We start from the raw sequence: 23,020 nt of genomic DNA, 5'->3' as shown, positions 1-23,020 counted from the left end.
TATTTTGAAATAATGGCACTATTTCCACAAAAGAAGGAGCATCTATTAGAGCCATAAAGATCCAGTATGAGATTCTAATGAATGGTTTGGGAAACTATTCTTTTTAATAGGGTGATCAAGCAGTAGTTGTGGGTGGATTTTTTTGTTTGTTTGTTTTTGGCAGTGAGGAGGGATACAGAAAACAAAAATCCTATCTGGCTACACATAATTAGAACATGGGTCAGATCAAAGGTCCATCTTGCCCAGTATCCTGTCTTCCAACAGTGGCTAATGCCAGGTGCCCGAGAGGGAATGGACAGAACAGGTAGTCGTCATGTGATCCAGGCCCTGTCGACCAATCCCAGCTTCTGGCAAAGAGTATGTTTGTATAATCTACCTTTTGACAGCATCCCCCCCCCCCCCCCCCCGAGTAAATATAGTAAATATGCCAGATTGTTCAAGTACATGGTTGACATAGGCCAATAGTCTTCCAGTGGTTTTGTAGAGAAATAATTTCAGCTTTGGGATACACTATGAATTTTCCATTAAATAGAGTGCTGCTAAATGTGTGGGAGCACTTTTAGATGAGTGTAGCGTAAGAGCACATGCATTTCAGTTGCACAAGATAGTTTCAAGAACAGCTCTCTAGAGAACAATCTTCTTTATAATGTAGTTAAAGCTTCTTTTTCTCTAGGAGGAAGTTTCAAATACTGCAGCTGGGTCCTGAACTGGAGAACACCTGGTCTCCATATGTTAAGGACCATCTGTTCCTGTCCCCCAAAACACATTTGCAAGTTGGCAATGAATATTATTTCTAAACTAGAGAGTTTAATACCTCAAGGGATTCAGTAAATCTGTGCTATGAAATGTCTGCTCAAAGATATAGCTTACATATTATTCTGAAGGTGGAAGTGGTTCCACAGATGGAAGCTCTTCACACACACACACACACACACAAATCTATATCCTTGCCCCCTAGGCACAGTGTACTGGAGAATCCCTTGAAACTTCAGGATATGGTGTAAAATGCATCATTGGGCAGGCATTTCTTATGAATCAAACAGAACTGGACCCTTGAAAATTTAGAGGTTCTAAAAACAAAGGGGGAGAGGGCCACATACCCCATTTTTCTTTACATAGTTAATGTCTGTAAAATGTGCCCAGACATGATTTTGACTAGCTCAAAATGTTTGTATAATAAAACAAATTAAAAAAAAAAGGCCTCAATTACCAAAAATCACATTGGCAGAAATGTTGCAAGTTTCCGTACAGAGTTCATTTCTTGGACCGTGAATCCCCCATCGTTCTGACAGAACGGCTTTGGATTTAACTGAGCAAGTTGTTCCTATCTGGGAGTAAACCTCTCCTATTTGTGTTACAAAGTACCTAGCTACCATGAAACAGAAAGTCGCTTTGACCCTATCCTTTTGTTTGGTTCATGCTCACATGTTTTATCAGTGTCTAATTTCTCCCACTGGCAAGTTATTTAAAATTCTGTATTGGGTAAATTTCAGCTGGGATTACTTTTTCTAAAACTGCCTTGAAATGTTTTCCACTCCTCCAAGATGCAGGAAATTGCTTCTCTTTATGAAGTTTTCCAGGAAATACTCCTTGGGTCTTCCCTCCCGCCCCGCCACTTCCCTACTGCTTCTTTGCTAGCCATGGATTTGACTCTTATCCATATATAATACATTAAGTACAAACACCAGAGCTACACAATGATGTTTTAAAATTACCAATATTTCTCAAAACATTTTCCTGTCTAAAGAGTGAGTGATTAGTGCTGCTTTGGCTAATTCCATTATATGCTGACTGTACCAATGCTAGCAAACACTGAAAACATAGCAAACTGTTCACTCTGTTTTTCTTTACTGTATGGGAAACAATAACAAATGTGCTGAAAAGCTGATATGTTGTGATGATGATGCACCACAACTGAAGCATACAGTGCTATTGTAATATTCCACCAAAAACACATCAAACACATGGAAGCAGAAAAACTGGGCGAGAGGAAAGGAAACAAAGGCAGACAAGGACTGTGAGCATTAGATACCACATACTGACAATCAGCAACGCGACCAAGTGAAGCTGAATCTAAAATAACTGCCTAGTATAGCTAGGCTATAGCAAGTTGAGCATTCTGTTTTGAAAAAAAAGTTGAAGTCAAGCTAAATGTTAAGTTTCATCTTGACCAGTCTAACGAGAACGTAGGTCTTCTGACTCCAAACAACAGGACTTAATATATAAATCTAATTATTCAATTTCCAATTCCCTAGACTAACCTCCTAATATAGCTTTCACACTGTATAGTTTATAAATAGGCAATTCAACTTTGGGATGGAAAGTAGTAATTATTTTGCACTAGCAATCCTCTGAAGTTTAAAGAGGGAAATAACTCAGAGCTACAGGAAACATTTTATGTAGGCAGAATATAACTAGTTTAATCTGGCCAGGACAACTGCTTTGTACACGTGATTCAGATGCCAGTTTTGCATTCTTATACGAGTTTTACATTGGTTTAAGTCCATGAACATCAAAGGAATTATTCCTGATTTACATCAGCATAGATTAAAATGATGAATGATCAATCCCCAATAGTCTCTGCTTGTTCCTAGTCCTCTTTCACCAAGGCATACTTTCAGAAGTAACAGTTACTAACCTTCCCATAACTTGTTCTTAGAGATGTGTTGCACATGTCTGTCCCACTGACTATGTGTGTGTGCTCTAGTGCACAGTTGGAGAGTTTTTCCATAGCAGTACCTGTTGGGGTGGCACGAGCATCCTCTCCTGCCTTGCACCATGCACGCAGGCATAAAGGATGAACCCACCACTGATCCCACTAAGTTCCTTCCTGTCGGAAGAGTCCAAAAGACAGAAAACAAGGGGAGGTTGTGGAATGGACGTGTACAAAATATCTCGAAGAACTACTTACAGTAGGTAACTCACAAGCAACCCAAACTGGAGGTGGGTTCAAAGTTTATTTGAACAGGGACTGGAGTACCACTTGTCCAAATTTAACATGGTCTCTAGATTGGGGAGGAGAGAGTGCACGCACATAGTGAGAGGCAAATATGTGACATGATGATCCTCTGTCAGGTAGCCAACTGGTAACATAGGCAAACAACTAGATATCAAAAATGATATCCTTTGAGTGGAACAGACCTTCCTCTCATTCTGTTCATTGTACTTGCAGACAATTGAGTAGAAAAGCTGAAAGATTTAGTCAGTTCCAGATAAAACTCTAAAGCTCTTCTGATGTCTGGAGTGTGCAGTCTCTCCTAACCATTATTACCAGGAGGCTTTGGGAAGAAGGCTGGAAAGAAAATTGCTTGGTTAATATGAAGTGTTATCCAACTACATAAGAAACTTTGGGTGAAGATGAAGGAGGACTTTGTATACAAAACTGTATACAGAGTGTCTGATACTAGTGCACTCAACTCCCCCAGTCTCCTGGCAGATGGCCACTAAAAATGCTATCTTCATTGAAAGGTGCAACAGACAGTAGGTCGCTAGAGGCTCGGGGGGAAGGAGGATCAGCTTTGTTAGGACCAGATTCAGGCTCCAGGAGGGCGGGGGGGGGGGGGGGAGAATAGGGTTCTGTATGTGCAGAAATAGCCTGTCCAATCCCTTTAGAAATCTTGCAGACATTGGGTAGGAGCAGTTATCAACAAGTAGATGGAATGCCAATATAGCTACTAAGTGTACTTTGAGCTAACTGCCAATCCTTCATGTTTCAGGGACAGAAGATTATTCAGCACACTGAATAGAAGTAAGGACTGAGGAAACCCCTTTCGGTTAGGACCAAATGGAAAACCTCTTTCATTTAGCCTGATAAGTAGTTCTAGCTAATGGGTTTCTACTATTCAGCAGCACATCCTGAACTTATCTAGAGCAGGACTCCTCCACCAAATGTTAACCATGAAGACTTCAGGTGAAAGGCCTGAAGATTGCAGGGGGGAGGGGAAGAAAGAGGGAGGTGGTTTGAAGCGAGTGTGACTGAGGGGGTGTCATAAGTAGTTAGTTAAGGGTTAAGTTCTACTTGTAAAGGGTTAACACAGACCTGGTGAAACACCTGACCAAAGGACCAATCAGGGAAGAGAATTTGAAAATCCCAGAGAGCGGGAACTTGGGTCTCTGTGTTCTTTGTTCTGTGTTCTTAGCCGTCTGGGACTACACCAGCCCAGACGCTTAATCAAGTCTGCTCATCTTTCTGAACTAATTTCTTCTATTCAAGCTAGTGAGTATTAGAAGTACTGGGTAATTTCATATAAGAATCCTGTGTCTGCAATTCTGTGTGTTTGTATTGATTATTTGTAATTTTGCCTGTATTGTTTGTACTGAGGAAAAGGGAGAAATTTCTCCAGGGATTAATAAGATTAGACCCTATGAATGTCTATCTTGGATTCATAGAGATTGTGTATTTTTTTCCTTTTTTATTCTTTTAATAAACTCTTTTAGGTTCAGGACTTGGTTAAGTTCCTTACCTGTGGATTCAGGGGAAGGAAGCTAGGCGCCACTCTGTGGAGACAAGGGTTGTCTCCAAGCAGAGAAAGCAGGGAAGGGAGAGGGAAGTGAAAGGAATCTTTCTCCCTCTGTGATTTGATCTGTGCTTCCCCAGGAAAGTCTCTGGAAGGAGGAGGGGGGAACAGAGGGGTGTCTCGATTCACCGAATTAATCGAGTGGTGGCCGTGAGAAGGAAACCTACCCTAAGGGTTAGGGTGGGGGGAGAATACCTGCGGGTCCCCATCTTTGAACTCACAAGCTCAAAGTGGGGGTGAGACCCTAGGACAGGGGGGCTGACTGATCTAAGAGCTCTGAAAACTAGCCTTGACTGGGCGATGCCAAGGCAATCAGTATAACATGGGCCTTGTCCTGCTTGACCTTGCATAGAATCCTGGGCAGAAGAGATATATGGGGAAAAGCATACAGGAGACACACTGGCCACAGCAGCAGGAAAGCATCCATCAATGAACCCGGACTGTGGCCTGCCCGGGAGCAAAACTGGTGACATTTTCTGTTGTCTTTTACTGCAAACATATCCATATGAGGAGCTCCCCAGAGGTGGAAAGTGGTCCATGCCACATGATGATTAACCACCTGCTCAGGTAATTGGCCAGCATATTCTGAGACTTGGGAGGCAGGTTGCTTTCAGAAGTTGCTGATGAAGTCTCAAAACAGAATTGCTTCCCAGCAGACTAGTCAGTGGTAGCAGATGACAGAACAAGAAGCAATGGTCTGAAATTGCAGTGGGGGAGGTCTAGGTTTGATATTAGGAAACACTATTTCAATAGGAGGGTGTTAAAGCACTGGAATGGGTTACCTAGGGAGGTGGTGGAATCTCCATCCTTAGAGGTTTTTAAGGTCAGGCGTGACAAAGCCCTGGCTGGGATGATTTAGTTGGTGTTAGTCCTGCTTTGAGCAGGAGATTGAACTAGATGACCTCCTGAGGTCTCTTCCAACCCTAATACTCTATGATAAAACATGGCTGTTGGATTTTTAGTCAGCACCAACACACCTCTTTCCCAATGTGTGGAAGGAATGCCATGCAAGATAATTCTATAGCTCGCAACCAAGGATGCCGGAACTGAGGAGGCCAGGGGCCATGGCCCTCCCCCTTTTTGAAAGTGGAGGGCCTGATCCATCCACTTTTTGCCATGCCCCCCGCGCCCGGCAAGTAGAGGGTCCATGGCTGCCAGCCCACTCCAGCTTCTGGTTTGGCCAGGGACAGGGTGGAGTCTCAGGAGGAAAGGGCCTCAGGAGGAAGAGGCCACGGGGGGGCAGCGGCACTGGGGAAGGAACTGAGTGGGAGGTTAGGTGCAACTCCGCCTTTCATACCTGCATGAGACAGCAGAGATGGCTCATGCTGCCACGATTGGTATCACTAAGGGAAAAAACTCTGACAACTGTGCACTGGAGCGCATGCACACCTACAGTGCAATGGACGTGTGAAATCAAAGACCAATCAATCGCTTGTGCACTTTTCTGAAACATGTATCTACCACGTGTGTATACACATAATATAGGTAGGTATGGAAAATGCTAACTTCTCTTGAGGTAAACAAAGCTAATAACTGAGTTTTGTGGAAGGAAGATAAGCTGAGAAATGCCTTAGGAGACTGTATAAGGACTAGAAACATTTTAACATTTGCCTTTTCCAAAATACAAAGCAGCCTGTGAACAAAACAAAACAAAAAATCCACACAGTAAGCACATACCTAGCCCTATCTCCCCTAGGATTAAAGTTCTGTAAGCTTGTGGTGCAAAGCTATTTATTCAATTCCCACTGTGGTCTGACTTTTATTAAGAATGTAATTCCTCAAGGCCAGAATCCCATTTAAATTTTTTCTTTTGGTTAATGTAATGCAAATGTACATTTAACTACAACTGAAAATATAAACTGTTTTCTGCTGTATTTAATGTAGACACCATTTTTACTTAGCCTGGCAGTAAATATGCAAAAAATGCTCAAGTATTAGAAAAAAGGAGCCTCTACTTTTCCTTTATTACTTTAGCATTTCCTGCTTTTGTCAGTTTAAGGCCAATTTTAAATATGGAAAGAAGCACAAAATTTGCAAAAAATCTAAAAGATTTAAGATGCAAAAAAATAAAGCATGAGGCTATGGGGAGGATTAAGATTTGGCACAAATATGCAAGTTAAATCAGTAGTGATCTGCATTAAATCACACAGTCAAACCAGTTAACACACTGTCTAGAGTTCTTCATTACATGAAATAATTCTAAAAATCAAATTAAGCCTAACTTTCTAGTTTGTGGTTAAACACTTCTTTTAAAATAAAATACTCTAAGTACAAACAACAAAAGGCAGTGCCTTAAGGAAAATCTTTACTCTTTTGGGGAGGCGGCAGGTTTAGTTGCCAAGAGATCCATTTGCCCAAAGAATTTTGTTGTTGTTGCTGAATTTGTATAATTTTTGTGAAACTGTTGCTCAGGGTGCCTTTTTGTAGCTTAACTGAGAAGTCTTAAAGATAGGAGTTTAAAATGGAAATAGTAACTGACCCTTAACTATTGCATTGTCACATTCACATTGCTATGAACTCATTCCATTTAACAAAAACAAACATGCATTAGTTAACGCACACTGCAATGAAAGCATACTGTACTCATTGGTGTCTTTCTACAGAGAAAGATCTCTTTATATAAGGCTTGCTGCCTTACCTCTAGGTCACAGCTGTATTCGGTGCCATCCAGGAGCATCACTTTGCACGGCACAGTTTTAATCTTCTTGGGAGCTTTCTGAGGTGCTTTCTCCATTTTGATTTCAGCTGTTTGTACCTCTTTGGTCTCCCGCTTTTCTTCTACTTTTTCTTTTTCTTCTTGCTCATCGGCAACTTTCTCTACTTCAATCTCTTTGTCTTCTTTAGCAGGCTGTAAGAAAGATGTAGTTTAATACAACAACAAGTCCAACCCTTTCAGGATGAAGTTGAAAGAAAATTCTTCTTTTCTATTTATCAATAATTAATTATTCTTATAACTATCCATTAAGGTTGTGCTCCCAGCTGGTGTTGTTTGGATGCATAATATATAGTTTTAAAGGGTTCCCCTTTGAGAAAAGATACTGAAAGACAAATTTTTCTATCCTAAAGGCCACTATCTTGATCTTTAAATTCTAGCAGAAGCAACCAGTCTCCCTATAGAAATCAAAATAAAAAAAGTTACACTTTTTTCTTAAAAGCAACTCAAAATATAATGAGAAACTACATTAGAACAGAACAACATTTAAGGAAAACTCAAGCCATAAGTGACACGGGTTTGAATTTAAGGACTGACATCTGACTCTTCTGAAGGCAAGACTATGGAGCACTGCAGAGCAGAGGCACATGTATGGCATAGTTCCTCACATTTCAGCTCCACAGCCATCAGCATCTCAACACCAACATCCAGGCAGCAAGAAATAAAGACAGTATCCATAATGCATAGTCTTGAGAGAATGGAAGAGTAAAGCGTGGAATAAAATAATTGAGATCCTCGGGACCCAAAAATAACTACAACAGATGATAAATGGATTGATTCAGTCACTAAGGGTATGTCTACACAGAAAACAAAAACAAAACAAAAAAAACTCACAGCAGTGAGTTTCAGAGCCCAGGTCAACAGACTTGGGCTCATAGGGTTTGTATTACAGTGCTAAAAATAGTTGTGCGTGCACCACATTCTGGCTCAGGCTGGAACTTGGGCTCTAGCCTGAGCCAGAACATCATAGCACGAGCCCCACAAACCCATGTCTGAAGAACTGGGCTCGGACTCGTTGCCTAGCTTTTTTGGGGGGGGGCGGGGGGGGCTGTGTAGACATATCCTCAGTAGTCCGCCACTAAAGTCAGCCCAAGCAGAAAAACTGCCCAAAAATACAAACAGGGAGCCATATTAATCCCTGGTATAATTTCAATACATGACATGTACTTCAGAGGAGTTACAGTAGCAATAAATCTGGTTCACTGACTAGCCATTAATATTTTCATAAATTTATTAGCTTTCCACACATACCTGTGTGTCAGCACTGCTCACAGAATGCTTCTCCTCCTCCTTGTCATCTGCTTTAGCCTCCTGTTGACTCTCAATTGTTGCTTCTTTCAAGTTTCCCTTTGGCTGAGCCATATCCTCTGGAAGTTGACTTTCCCTCTCCTCCACTGCCTGTCTTTCCTCTACAGGTTTTTTCTTGGCTTCATCTTTGGGCTCCACCAAGGTATATGATTTTTGTTTCTTAAGCCATGGGGGGATAAAGCGAGAGATTCCCTTGCCTTCAGATAGATCTTTTTCCTTCTTCTGACTACTTGGGCTGCTTTGGGTATCTAGTGCTGGGGAAGAAGGAGAACTTTGTGCCTCTTCAGAGAGTGTCTTTTCAGACTTTTGATTTTCCTGACTCTCTGTTGCTTCCTCATGTTTTTTCTTGGCTGCATCTGCTCCTAGCTGCTCAGATTCCTTCTTTACTTCAGTCTCTGGGCCAACTTCAGTCATCATGGTCACAGGTTATGCTAGAAATGCAACAATAAAATATTATTATGCATTGTTTCAAAGTTATACTTTTTGGCTCTCAACACCATTAATAGGAATGATCTAAAAATTAAGGCACCATACATAAATTTGGTTAGGATTAAAGAGCTGTTTTAATCCATCCTATTTAAGATCTTCAACCAAAAATAAAAAGTAGCAACAAACCAAAATCTGCTGCCATATTGGACATCTGGAATTTTAAAAAAATGCTTATGCTAAAGAGATACATTATGCTTCAATGCACCACTGCTTTCCTCTTGGAAAAGTGGTAGGAGTGCTCCATGGTTCCTAGAATTAACACTGAAATACACTTGCTACAATAGGGTGTTCTTAATGTTAAAGACAGACTAAACATAAGAAGTGTTCAGTAAGTAACTTTCACTCTTTTTCTGCAGGCTGTTCAAAGCAGTCTAATGGGTCTCAAATTTCAGGAGGAGTTGGGCACCTACCTCTCCTGGGCTTGTTTGAAAATCCCAGCCATACACTGATATCGTGGCCTCATTTAAGTCAATGAAAGTTTTACCATTGACTTCAAATTGGAAAAGGGTTTAATCCACAGTGTTTACAGCATTTTTATACATTTCCACCTTAATAAAAACACAGTGCTTAGGGGGAAATTATTCAAATGAAGAGTTCTCTCCCCTCTTTTGTGCTTTTCGGGAGTACATTTCCAATCCCATCACTAGAATGCTGGGTGAGAATAATTAACTTTAATGAAAATATTAAAGGCTATTTTAATTGGAACAGCTACATAGTCACCTTGTTAAAAATAAGTTTAGTTGATTGTACTGAGAATGGAAGGCACATGTAGAGTGCTAGCAACCAAGCCCATATGTTTGACAGCTGCATACTAACAGCTGTTAATGGACAGGCAATTTTTGTAAAATGTTTTATTTTAGTCTAAAAATCAAATTTGTCTCAATTTCGGCAGGATGGGAATTAAAAAAAAAAAACCCTGATTCCCTAAAACAACTTCAACACAGGGACAGAAAGTGGAGTGCATCCATATTTAATGGTGCCTAAAACATTTATGGGCTATCAATATAAAAATGCCTTCAACAGACTGGTCTCTGAATCAAGTCTGGTCTCTGAATCAGATGTTTACATAAGAAAGCACCAGACCATGATACTTTTAATCCCCATACATCTTTGCCCAACCCCTTCTTAAAAGCTTAGGATAAACTATTGGCATAGCTAGATGGCCTGAAAGTCAGCAGATTGCAACAGAATTCATTCCAACCACTGACACCAACAGGGCACCCCACTGAAAAATGCCTGCCATCAATCCCCTCTTGTTTAAAAACAGTAGGCTATTAGTTCAGGGCTCCTACTGATCTCCACAAATTCTAAATCATGCAAGGACAGAGGTAGTCTCTACATTCATTAATTTAGTGATTTTGAGTCATACATGCCAACTTAAATTGCACTCAGAAACCAACTGGAAAAGCTGGGGTATTCTATTCCCGGCACGAAGCACCAGCAAGTGGGCTCCCAGTTTCTGCAGTAGCTAAAGTTTCCAAATGGACTTAATACAGTAAGACAGATTGAGGTGACAAATATATGGATAACAAATGAGAGCTGCATCCACTTAAGAGGTCATAAGCCTTCGTGTCAAATGGAGACAGTCACTGCTGATACTTGTAAAAAGCAACAACGAGTCCTGTGGCACCTTAAAGACTAACAGATGTATTGGAGCATAAGCTTTTGTGGGTGAATACCCACTTCGTCAGACGTATGGGGTCTGATACTTGGACATCCAAAAGCAGCATATGGTGCCTTTATTTAACACAGTTAACATAACTCATTTTCATCGAGAGGCTTGACGGATATATAGGGCACAGTTTATAATCAACTACTCATTATTACAGTTGTGCTGAGCAACCAGCCATGACCAGCAGCAAGAGAATGGAGGTCAGTCAAAGCATTGCATGTTCGCGGTTAGGATCCACCTCCGCCACCAAAAGTAAAACCAAATAATCAAAGGACACTTCCTGGAATAAGATACTGTAGTAAGTGAGAAGTTACAAGAATGTTAACTGAAAATATTTGAGTCCTACAGTCACATAATGCAGAGATTTGATTTAAGCTCACATTTAAATACTCAAGTTTTATACTTGTTATTTTCCCTAAATTGTTATAAAAATTAAAGAAAAGAACTTGTCATGTTTAATAGATCTCTAGTGGCACTGAATGCTGCTTTTATATAACTGCCTAATTTCAAGATTAAAGCAGAATTTAATTTGTGATTGAAAATATAGACTGTCAAATTTATTTAGAAATTAGTTTTATGGAAATATTTGATGATTTCAGGAAATGCCTGGATTTAATGTAAATTATGCCAAATCTGAAATACTAGCTATAAATTTGCCAGATTCTGAGAAGTCATTCCTCCAGAAAACATTTGGGTACAAATGGGCAACAAATTCTATAAGAAATCTGGGAATTCACATCTCAAATCAACCTAGAAGAGCTTCACGATTTAAATATCAAACCACTACTTCAGCAAACAGAAAAAGACCTGGAGTGTTGGGGGAAGTATGCAATTTCTTGGTTGGGAAGAACAGCCCCAGTCAAAATGAACATTTTGCCAAAGATGCATCTTTCTTACTTCAAAATCCTTCTGTAATCATCCCAGATAAAACTCTGGCAGGAACACAGAGGATGTCATTAGAGTTTATATGGAATAAGAAATAAATAAATAAATAAAAAAGGGTGAGTGCAGATACTTTGTATAAACCCTTTACACAGGGTGGACTAGCTGTTCCAAATATTCAGTGGTACTTTCAAGCCAGCCAGCACACAAAGCAGTAGTGGACATTGAGCACTTTGACCCAGACCAACCCAGGTCTTTACTGAACAAGAAAACTGTGGCAGTGAAAACATTCTTTGTCTACCAATTAATTAAAATTCATTTTAAAAAAACCAAAACCACACACTCCAGAAATTACACCTCCTTTTAGCAAAGGCTATTCTATGGGCTTGCAATAGAACTGAAGATAAAAAATTCTTTCCTCTCACCAATGACACCAATTGCAAATAATCCCAATCTTAACCCAAATAATGAACCAGAGAGCTTTAAAGACTGGGAGTCCATATGGAATGCATATGGTTGTCCAGCTACTCAGTAAAGAAACTTTTCTAAATAATTTAGACATCAAAATTAACTTTAACTGACCCACTCTCCTGTGGTACCCGTACTATCAAGTTAGACACTATGTTTCTCAACTTCCTAAAAAATGGTTTTATACAGAAAACTAACTTTAATAGAAGCAATGGCATCTGGTCAATTAGGAAACTATCACCAATTGTTGAATATTTATTACCAAATAACCTTTTGGTAGCCCTCCTAGGGCTTCCTAGCAGAAATGGCTACACAAAAGAAAATGAATTAATTTCTCATCTGCTAGGCTGCCTCTCACTGAAAAAAAAATAAATAGTCCAACTATAGAGGAATAGTTCAAAAAACAATAAGCGAGGTTGTTATGGAAAAACTAACACACTAATTACATACCCAGCATAAAATGGGCTGAAGAGAATTAAATACTTGAATAAATGGCAACCAAATATCTAATATTAGAAGTACAGTCACTAGCAAAAAACAGCATACATGTTCATTTTTTTTTAATATTAACAATTGATAGACATGCCTGCTCTCTGAAATATGTATAATCAGAGATTTCACTCAATTTAATAAAAAAAAACCTAGAAACTGTCACTGGTATTGTAATTATGTTCAATCTGTAATACGGTAACACTCAGAGAGGTCTAATGATTATATTACTGTGTAATATCTCCGAACAAAAGTTCACTGTTGTAATGATTATTGTTTTGTTTGACATTTACATGGCAAGGATTTTTTAAATCTGTTTATACTTCCTAAAACTGACATACTTACTTAAGTTGCTATTAGTCAAACCACATTTTGCTATTTATTTCTACTTTTACATGGCACTACCAAATTACTGTTTTATTTCTCTTGCATGCACATATCCATCACAACTCTGGTACCAGAGCTAGAAATCATCTTTTCTGGGAAACAATCCACAACTATCAGCTTGCCAAAGAAAACTGAGCATACACATTCTTTTGCAAGTATAGCATAGTCAAATTGTAAGTTTCAGTGTTAACAGTGGCAGTGCCAATTGAAACTGATTAGCTAGGAAGTAGTAATCTAGCCTTATGAAAAAAATTAAGTGAACTTCGAAGTGGCATCTTCTAACTTTTGTAGCGATGACCCCTTTCACACTGCAAGCCCTTGAGTGCGACCTCCCCCAATATATTTATTTAAAACTTTTTTTATATATTTAAACACTATTATAAATGTTGGAGGCAAAGCGGGGCTTGGGGTGGAGGCTGACAGCTCACGACCCCCCATGCAATAACCTTGCGACTCCCTGAGGGGTCCCAACTCCCAGTTTGAGAACCCCTGTTCTATTTGAGAGCACATTTTCACATATTTATTGTTCCAACTACCAGTATTTGTATATCTATATAAACTGCGTCATCCTCCCTATCATTATAAGGGGTTTGTCTACACAAATATTTAGTTCACAGCAAACCGGGGTGCTAGCCTACTGGGGACTACCTGTCTAGGTGGACTTGGCTGACTGGGGACTAAACTCAAAGCTCATTAACAAACTATTAATGTGTGTGAGCAAAGTCTACACCAGGGATATCAAACTCAAATCACCATGAGGGCCACATGAGGACTAGTACATTGGCTCGAGGGCCGCATCATTGACACCTTTTCATATAAAGATACAAAAGCCACCCCTTCCATGAGGCCCTGCCCCTGCCCTCCCTCTTCCACACCCCCATTCCAAACCCTTCCCCAAAGTCCCCACCCCAACTCCGCACCAAGACTGTTTGGGGAATATTTTTACGTAATTTTATTCATTTGTTTTGTGAATCTCATTTATGCTTGTACTCTGATTTGTGGACTAGAACCTCCATTTTGTATTTGACCCAACTTTGTGTCTTGTATGAAAAATAGTTTAAGCTGGTATATGCATAGGCTACTTCAGATGTAGGTATAACATAGTGGAGGAGGAGGGGGTGTTTCTCACCTTGTGAGGTGCTAACACAGAAAGTCATCCAGCCAGCTTCTAACAATTATTGACTTGCTAGCGATTCTTGGCTGCTTTCCCCTTCCTCCCCCCATGTAACAAGGCATATTGTGCACATGAACTCAGCATGACTGAGTCATGAGCTTTCACATTGGGGAATCATGAGTAAAACAATGTTTATAACCACAAGGACTTCAATGGTGAGTCCCTGTACACGGGCAGCAGCAAGAGAAAGACTTGTTTCAGGGGAAACAAAGGACTCTCCACCTAACTTGAACACAGACCTACCTCAGGGTACGTCTACACTATGGGATTATTCCGAATTTACATAAACCGGTTTAGCAAAACAGATTGTATAAAATCGAGTGCGCGTGGCCACACTAAACACATTAAATCAGTGGTGTGCATCCACGGTCCGAGGCTAGCGGCGATTTCTGGAGCGTTGCACTGTGGGTAGCTATTCCGTAGCTATCCCATAGTTCCCGCAGCCTACCCCGCCCCTTGGAATTTCCGGGTTGAGATCCCAGTGCCTGATGGGGCAAAAATCATTGTCGCAGGTGGTTCTGGGTAAATGTCGTCAGTCACTCCTTCCTCTGGGAAAGCAACGGCAGACAAGCATTTCGCGCCTTTTTTCCCTGGATTGCCCTGGCAGATGCCATAGCATGGCAATCATGGAGCCTGTTTTGCCTTTTGTGACTGTCACCGTATGTGTACTAGATGCCTCTCACAGAGGCGATTCAGCAGCGCTACACAGAAGCATGCTTTTGCATGATAGCAGAGATGGTTACCAGCCATACTGTACCATCTACCATACCATAAATTGGTAATAAGATGATCATGGTTACCAGTCCTTTTGCACCATTTGCTGCTATCATAAGTGCCCCTGGCTAAGATCAGCCAGAGGCGCAAAAGCCAAAATTGGGAATGACTCCCTGAGTCAATCCCTCCTTTTTGGTATCTAAAAATAGAATCAGTCCTGCCTAGAATATGGGCAAGTGTACTAGAGAACCACTGTATCAGAGAGCACAGCTGCTCTGTGTCAGATCCTGCAGAAATTATGAGCTGTATGCTATTCACAGGAGATGCTCCTGCAACAACCCCACCTGTTGATTCCATTCTTCCCCCAGCCTTCCTGGGCTACCGTAGCATTGTCCCCCCACTTGTGTGATGAAGTAATAAAGAATGCAGGAATAAGACACACTGACTTGTTAGTGAGAAATGAGTGGAAGGCAGCCTCCAGCTGCTATGATAGTCCAGACAGGACAGTAAGGAGTGTGGAGGAGAGGAGCCCAGCATTCCTCTGCTAGTCCAGGGGCAATTGAATCTTTTTTTTTTTTTTTTTTTTACACATGAAGGGTGGGGGCTGATGGAGCTCAGCCCCCTGTTTCTATGATGACGATGGTTATCAGCCATACTGTACCATCTACCAGGAAAAATTAGGGCCAGGCACCCTTGATCGACCTGATGGATGGTAGTCAGCATGGTTACCAGCCCTTTTGCACTTCCCCATGTGCCAATAGACTGATGAGGAGGACGGGTACCAGTCGTTTTGCACCATCAGCCACCCATGGCAGGGGGGAGCAAGGATGTTGGTGTTGAGTGGTGCAGCATCGCGTCTATCTGCAGCATTCAGTAAAGATAGGGTGACATGTAAAAGAGTCAAGAGAGGATTGTTTTCCCTTTCACTTCTGGGGGTGGGTGGGGGGGTGCGTAAATTGCTGAGCTATGCCCTGACCCACCGCGGACACGGTGTTTGACCCTAGAAGCATTTGGAGCTCAGCCAAGAATGCAAATGCTTTTCAGAGAGACTGCAGGAACTGTGGGATAGCTTGAGTCCTCCAATCCATGAGCGTCCATTTGATTCCTTGGCTTTCCGTTACGCTTGTCACGCAGCAGTGCGCTGAGTCCCTGCTATGGCGTCTGTCTGGAGATTTTTTAAAAATGTTTTTTAATTCGTCTTCTGTAACGGAGCGCTGATAGAACAGATTTGCCTGTGTGAAAGTAGAATGAATTATGTTACAAAAATAGATAGGATTAAAGAAATACTGTCTGTACCTTTAAGGAAAGTCGCTGGAATGCTGGAGTCCAGGTGTCAGGAAAACAGACATTAACATAGAACAATTGCACCGTTTAAGGGCAATTGGTGAAGCATTAGCCTTAGATCGACAGGAGTTAGTAAGGAAGTAGGATATGCATGCTATGCCCCAGGTGAATTTTGCTGTTTTCTCCTTTGTCCCTTTGTTTGATTCCCGCTCTTTTATCTGTATAAATAAGACTGTTTGGGTCTTGCATGGCCACTCACATTATCTGAATGTTATTGGCGGAGCGCTTTGCTAATAAAAACAGAGTGGTCTGACAAATTGTGAGTCTTGATTCTAACTTTGACAATTTGGAGGTTCCACCGAGATGGCAACCGTCTTCACTGGGGCTGTGTGATCCCTGACCGTTTTGTGGGACGACCGTGGCAGCCGGCACCTGGGCATTTGGCCCAAGCGGTCCTCCTTCTGAACGGAAGGGTGCACAACCACAGTGAAGTCTACGCCATCGAACCTGTTGGTTCCCACTCTGTTCTGGTAGGGATCCCAGGATCTGGCATCAGGAATCTGGTCAGGTAATTATATCTGTGTTTTGTCCGGACTGAGGACTGTCCTGTCTCTGTGTCTATCCGTCCTCTCTGTGGAGTGTTTGAGTCTGGGTGCCGTCTCCGTCCGGGGATTGGCCGACCAAGGGGTTCCTGTCCCCGCGGTCTGAGTGAGTGAAATCTGCACAATCGCAGCCGCACCGCACCTTGGGTAAAGCCCCTGGTGTGAAAGCAAGGGCGATTGAGGCAGTAGCCTGTGGGCTCCTTTTGTGTGTGGCACCGGGCATCGCTCTGACGAACCCGAATTTCCTTCTTGTGTGATTGGTGTGTAAAGTCCTCCTGTATGGGTAACCAGACGTCTAAGTCGGGGCAGTTCCCTAAAGGAACCCCGGCTCATTTTATGCATTTTAGGAAGGGTCCGGACTCCTGTAAATTTCTGGAAAAATGGTCTAGGCTAACTCAGGGAGATCCCAAAACTCAGTGGCCACTGTTAGGATCTTGGGACAAGGACCGAGTAGACGTCTTAAAAGACAAACTCGGCCTATCTAAAACTAAATTGGCAAAAGGAGAGGTTGACTGTTTCATGCAATGGTGGGAAGAGGCAAATCGTAGATGGACAGAATCGAAACTCGCCTCTCTCAAAGATTCAAATAAGTTAAAAGCTTTATTGGAAACCTCCTCTCCCACCACTAGACCGAGCGCTCCCCTTTATCCTGTTCTCCGAGCAGACCCCCCTTCATACTCCTGTCTCCGGGTGGGAAAAGAGGAAGAAAACCCCTTGCTAGATTCCGGGGACGATGATGAGGAAGACGCACTAATTGGCCTGGCAGCCTTGCGTCGGATCAATAGACAGCCACCCACGGCCCCAGCTCAGGAACAACCGTCACCAGATTTCTCAGCTCCTGAACAATTCCCAGAGATCTCCAGTTCAGACCTGTCTGGATCATCCAGTACGGCTGAGGCCCATTCCTCTGAACCCACTCTGCCCCGTAAAAGCTCGCGTTTGGGCCTTAAAAATGTCCAGGCTCCCCTCCGAATCCTGCATACTGGGGGCCGAGAAGGGGGTCCCACTTGGAGCTATAAACCCTGGACTCGCACAGAGCTCCTTTCAATTGTAAAAGGCTTTCCAAAGCCGGGAAAATCCTACCAAATTTGCAGAGGAATTTTTGTTAGTATGTGACACCTATGAACCCTCTGAGGCAGACCTCCTGCAGCTGTGCAAGCTACTTGTAGCAGCCCCAAGTGAGCATGAAAAATGGCTCACAGCAGCAAATTGGCTCACTGCTGACCGCCACTCTACTTTACCAGACACTGGTCCTGATACTGATTACCGGAAAAAGTGTAAAGAGCGAGCTAAAAATCTATTTGAAGCCATCCCTCAGGTATGGACTCCTAAAACCAACTGGATGGTCATAAATGGCTGTAAGCAACGACAGGGAGAAAACCCGGGTGACTATCGCACTCGGCTAACTGACATTTTTCTGCAACATTCTGGTATACAACAGCCAGACAGAAATGGACAGGGCGCCCTGGCTAGTGCGTTTGTTAATGGCCTCCTACCTGCTATTGGCAATATGCTAAAACGAATAAGTGTTGGGTGGGAGACTGAAACCATGGACAAATTGCAAACAGTGGCAGAGCACTGCCAACGTACTTTAAAGGGAAAGGAGGAACAATCAGCTCAACAGTTAATGGCCCTGCAAATACAGCATTATTCAGGGCAGGGCAAACAGTTCCGGGGACGGGGAAAATACCAGGGACGGGGACGTGGTCGAGGGAGGGGCAAAGGAACTGGTTTTTCGGGTTATGGGGATGTTTGTAATTACTGTAAACAGCCCGGACATTGGAAGAACGAATGTCCCAGCTGGCCTGGTAATTCTGTAAATAACCAGCTAGACCCCCTGCCAGCACAGCCAGTCAGTCCCCAGCCTTACTTTGTCTCACAGCAATGATGGGATGCCGGGGAACCTCAGGAAATTTTAACTCCTTTACTACCACTCACTCCTACGGGTGAGTGTGTGTTAACTATCAATGATCTTTCTCTCCCTTTCCTTGTTGATACGGGAGCTTCACTCTCTGCAGTTCGTACTACTGATCTGCCTGCGGTTCCCCGCTCCGGAAAAACTGTGTCCGCTGTGGGCATTACGGGAGTCCCAACCTCTTATCCCCTTTCAAAACCTCTACCAGTCCAGGTTGGTCCCCTTTCTGCGGATCATGCCTTCCTTCTCTCTGATTCCACTCCGGTAAACCTTTTGGGTCGGGATCTGTTATGTAAGCTTGGCTGCACCATATACTGTTCCTCGGATGGGGTCTATTTACAAATTCCCCAGTCCTCTCTGAGTGATTCTGTAGCCTCCTGCTGTCTGAAACTTCCCTTTCCACTCCAGTCCCTTGTTGCCCACTGGTCCCATCCCTTGAACACCTAATTTCGCAGGTCCCATCCTCTCTGTGGCCAACCCATCCCTCTGAGGTGGGCCGCTTAAACACTGACCCCGTCTGCATTACTGTGGACTCCTCCAAACCCCTGCCTCGCCTTTCTCAATACCCTTTAAACCCTGAGGTAGAGGCTGGCATTGCTCCAGTCATAACTGCCCTGCGGGAGCAAGGCATTATTGTTCCCTGCTCCAGTCCCTGTAACACCCCTATCCTCCCAGTTCGAAAAGCTGATGGCAAATCATGGCGATTTGTTCAGGACCTCCGAGCCATTAATCGTATTGTCATACCCGCCTTTCCTGTTGTCCCAAACCCAGCAACGATTCTGGCTTCTATCCCACCAGCTGCAACTCATTTTACTGTTGTTGATTTGTGCTCTGCTTTCTTTTCTGTTCCGGTTCACCCTGACTCCCAGTACCTCTTTGCCTTTTCTTACAAGGGACAGCAATATACATGGACCACGCTTCCCCAGGGGTATACGGAAAGCCCATCTTACTTTTCCCAGGCATTAGCCCGAGACCTAGCTGACCTTGTTTTCCCATCCGGGTCCACTCTAGTCCAATATGTGGATGATCTACTCCTCTGTTCCCCCTCGTTATCTGCCTCAAAAACTGATTCTTTAGTGCTCCTTACTGCCTTAGCAAACAAAGGTCACAAGGCTTCTCGCTCTAAACTACAGCTCTGTCAAGCCTCTGTCACATACCTTGGTTTTCTCCTCTCCCAGGGTTCCCGTATGCTCTCTCCCACCCGTGTCCAGGCTATCCTTAGCTTTCCCCGACCCTGCTCCCACGCCAGGTCCGAAAATTTTTGGGCATGGCTGGATTTTGCAGGCAATGGATTCCCCAATATGCCTCCCTTGCAAAACCTCTCCAGGAACTCACTCGACTCTCTGTGCCTAATCCCATGCCATGGCCCCCTGAAGCAGACTCTGCCTTTGTTTCCCTCAAACAAGGTTTAGCTTCTGCCCCCGCTTTAGGGCTGCCAGACTATTCTAAGCCTTTTACCCTTTTCTGCCATGAACAATCTGGATGTGCACTTGGAGTTCTTACTCAGGTGCACGGAGAAAAGAACCGCCCAGTAGCTTATTTCTCTGCCACTTTGGACCCTGTGGCCCAAGGCCTACCTCCCTGCCTGCGTGCTGTGGCTGCCGCAGCGCCTAGTCGAAATGTCTGAATCCCTTGTCCTTCGCTCTCCCCTTACTCTCATGGTCCCTCACTCTGTGGAAACTCTGCTGTTACAGCGTAACACAAGCCACCTCTCCTCCGCTCGCCTTACCAGGTATGAACTTCTACTGCTGTCGGCTTCGTATATCACCATAAAGCGTTGTTCTCAGTTAAATCCTGCCACTCTCCTTCCTTTGTCTAATGATGGTGATCCCCATGACTGTCTTGCAACTGTGTCTGCTGTCACTGTCCCGCGCCCTGACCTTTCCGATGTCCCTCTCCCTAACTCTGACCTTGTTTTGTTTACTGATGGTTCCTGTTTTCGAGACAGCCAAGGTCGTCTCCTTGCAGGATACGCTGTTGTGTCACTCTCTGAAACCCTTGAAGCTGCGCCTTTACCTTCTGTGACCTCAGCACAAGTTGCTGAATTAGTTGCCCTCACCCGTGCCTGCTTTTTGGCGGAGGGACGCTCCGCCACCATTTACACTGACTCCCGCTATGCTTTTGGGGTTGTACATGACTTTGGCACCCTGTGGCAAGCTCGGGGTTTCCTTACCTCCGCCGGTACCCCCATTAAAAACGGCCCCTACATTGCTGCTCTCCTGTATGCAGTTTTACTTCCCTCTGCCCTAGCTATTGTTAAGTGCCCTGGCCACTCGACGGCAGATACTGATGTTGCTAAGGGTAACGCATTTGCTGATGCCTCTGCTAAACATGCTGCTGCCATAGAACCTTCCCCAGATGCATTTCTAGGTTCCCTTTCTGTTTCTATAGCACCGCCGTCCCTCACTGACCTCACCCTACTCCAGGATTCTGCCCCAGAAGCCGAAAAAGACTCCTGGGTTGCCCAGGGTTGCTCTTTGCATCCTGATTCCCTTTGGCGTTCACCTACTGGTGCCTTTGTGGCTCCCTTTTCACTCTACCCGTCTCTGGCCGCCCTGCTTCACGGTGTTTCGCATGTCGGAAAGGAGGGGATGGTCTCTGCTGTAACTAAGGTGGGATGGTGGGCCCCCCATTTCAGCTCTTTAGCAGCCCGCCACTGTGCCGCCTGTACCACTTGTCAACGCCACAATATTGGTAAACCTGTAAAAGTGGCTCAGGGATTCCGGGGCCTGCCCCAAGCACCCTTCTTGCATTGGCAACTTGATTTTGTACAAATGCCCAAGTGCCAACGATATGAATTCATTTTGGTTATGGTATGTTTATTTTCTGGTTGGATTGAAGCCTTTCCTTGTCACAAGGCTGATTCACTGTCTGTTGCTAAATGTTTGTTAAATCATATTATGCCTGCCAAGGGAATTCCTGCCACTCTGTCCAGTGACCGGGGTACACATTGTACTGTACAAATTGTTCAACACTTGGATCGTATATTACATATCACACACCTGCTGCACTGTCCCTACCACCCACAAAGTGCAGGTGCTGTGGAAAGGCGAAATGGTGTACTTAAGAATAAGCTTGCTAAGATTTGTGCCTCCACAGGGTTAAGCTGGCCAGCAGCTTTACCACTAGCCCTTATGGAAATGCGATCCACTCCATCCCAAAGACATAAACTGAGTCCCTTTGAAATTGTTATGGGACGCCCTATGCGAGCTGTGGCTACCATTACTCCAGTCCCAGACTTGAACTTGACTCACAGTACGCTCCTTCAATACTGCAAGGGATTAATGCAAGCTGTAAGTCACTTCCATTCACAGGTTCGAGCCGCCTGGCCGACGGAACCCACCTCCGACGCTTGCCACAACCTCGAGCCAGGTGACTGGGTCTACGTACGGCACCATCATCGAAAACACGCCTTGGAACCCCGGTGGAAGGGTCCTCATCAGGTACTGCTTACTACCCAGACGGCTGTTAAACTATCTGGCATCGCAGCGTGGATACATGCTTCGCAGTGTAAGAAGACACCCTCCCCGGCGAACCAATCACCACCTCAGGACTGCGCAGAGTCAATTTTGACTCCAGAAGAAGACGCAGAGGAACAGCCTGCAATACCTTACAATCTTCGCTCTCGTAAGGGTTGCCAGAAGCAGACGACAACCTAAAGCAAGGCCCACCAAAAGAAGCAGTAGTGAGCCTAGCGCCTGCTGCCTGGTGGATGTAAAACCGTGACTGCGGTTCCCTCAGTTGAGGTTGTCAGAACCAGAAAGGGCCTTGCCTCCAACATGCACCTCTGGTGGTGCCTGTTCCTCAGCTGCTGGTGTCTTAAGGTCTGGGGAGCCCACAATGACAATTATTTTATCCAGCAGCAAGTGTGGATAGCTCAGACCCTTAATATTTCTAAATGTTGGGTCTGCAGCCACATCCCAGCCCATTCTCAAGCTGGTATTCCTGTCCTGGCTATCCCACTCAATTCCCCAGATCTCACTGGAGGACCTCGTCCGTTTAACAAAACATGGAACAGCAATGACACTTGGGAAGCAGTGGGAATAAATGTATCTAACTGGATAAGTGTGGTGGAGGGAAAGGGTCACTGGTGTTGGGTGTGTAATGGGACAGGGCTGGATCTGGGAAAAAGCCGTTGCCTTCAGCATATCGTGGCCAATGGTGTATGGGATTATTCAAACAAAACTAAAGAGTGGCGGGCCGGGTATGGGGATATGAATTTTTTCTCAACCTGGGATCAAACAGAAAAATCAATCTCATGTTTCCCTTACAGTAATCTTAGTAAAAATAATACAATCTTTCAATGCCATACAAACACTACCACTCCTCGTAAGGAGGATTACCCTGTTCCCTTTGGAGGATATTACTCCTCAATTACAGATACCTATGTAATAAATTGATGCAAT

General features: G+C 43.7%; 1 protein-coding gene across 20 annotated transcripts in view; it reads right to left on the bottom strand.

Moving 5' to 3' along the window:
* The window catches only part of EPB41L2 (erythrocyte membrane protein band 4.1 like 2), a 270,772-nt gene that overhangs the window by 131,766 nt on the left and 115,986 nt on the right, over positions 1-23,020 (bottom strand). For all 20 annotated transcript variants that reach the window (XM_039530116.1, XM_039530136.1, XM_039530131.1 and 17 more), the window contains 2 exons: positions 8,482-8,969; positions 7,156-7,365 (listed from right to left, as the gene is read on the bottom strand). In XM_039530116.1, coding sequence (XP_039386050.1) covers positions 7,156-7,365; positions 8,482-8,955 — 684 coding nt within the window. In that variant the 5' untranslated portion in view covers positions 8,956-8,969. The remainder of the gene's footprint in view (positions 1-7,155; positions 7,366-8,481; positions 8,970-23,020) is intronic.

The sequence above is a fragment of the Mauremys reevesii genome, linkage group 3 (genome assembly GCF_016161935.1).
Source record: "Mauremys reevesii isolate NIE-2019 linkage group 3, ASM1616193v1, whole genome shotgun sequence".
Taxonomy (NCBI): domain Eukaryota; kingdom Metazoa; phylum Chordata; order Testudines; family Geoemydidae; genus Mauremys; species Mauremys reevesii.
The sequence above is the reverse complement of the archived record's forward strand: the minus strand, read 5'-3'. Positions and strand labels throughout refer to the sequence as shown.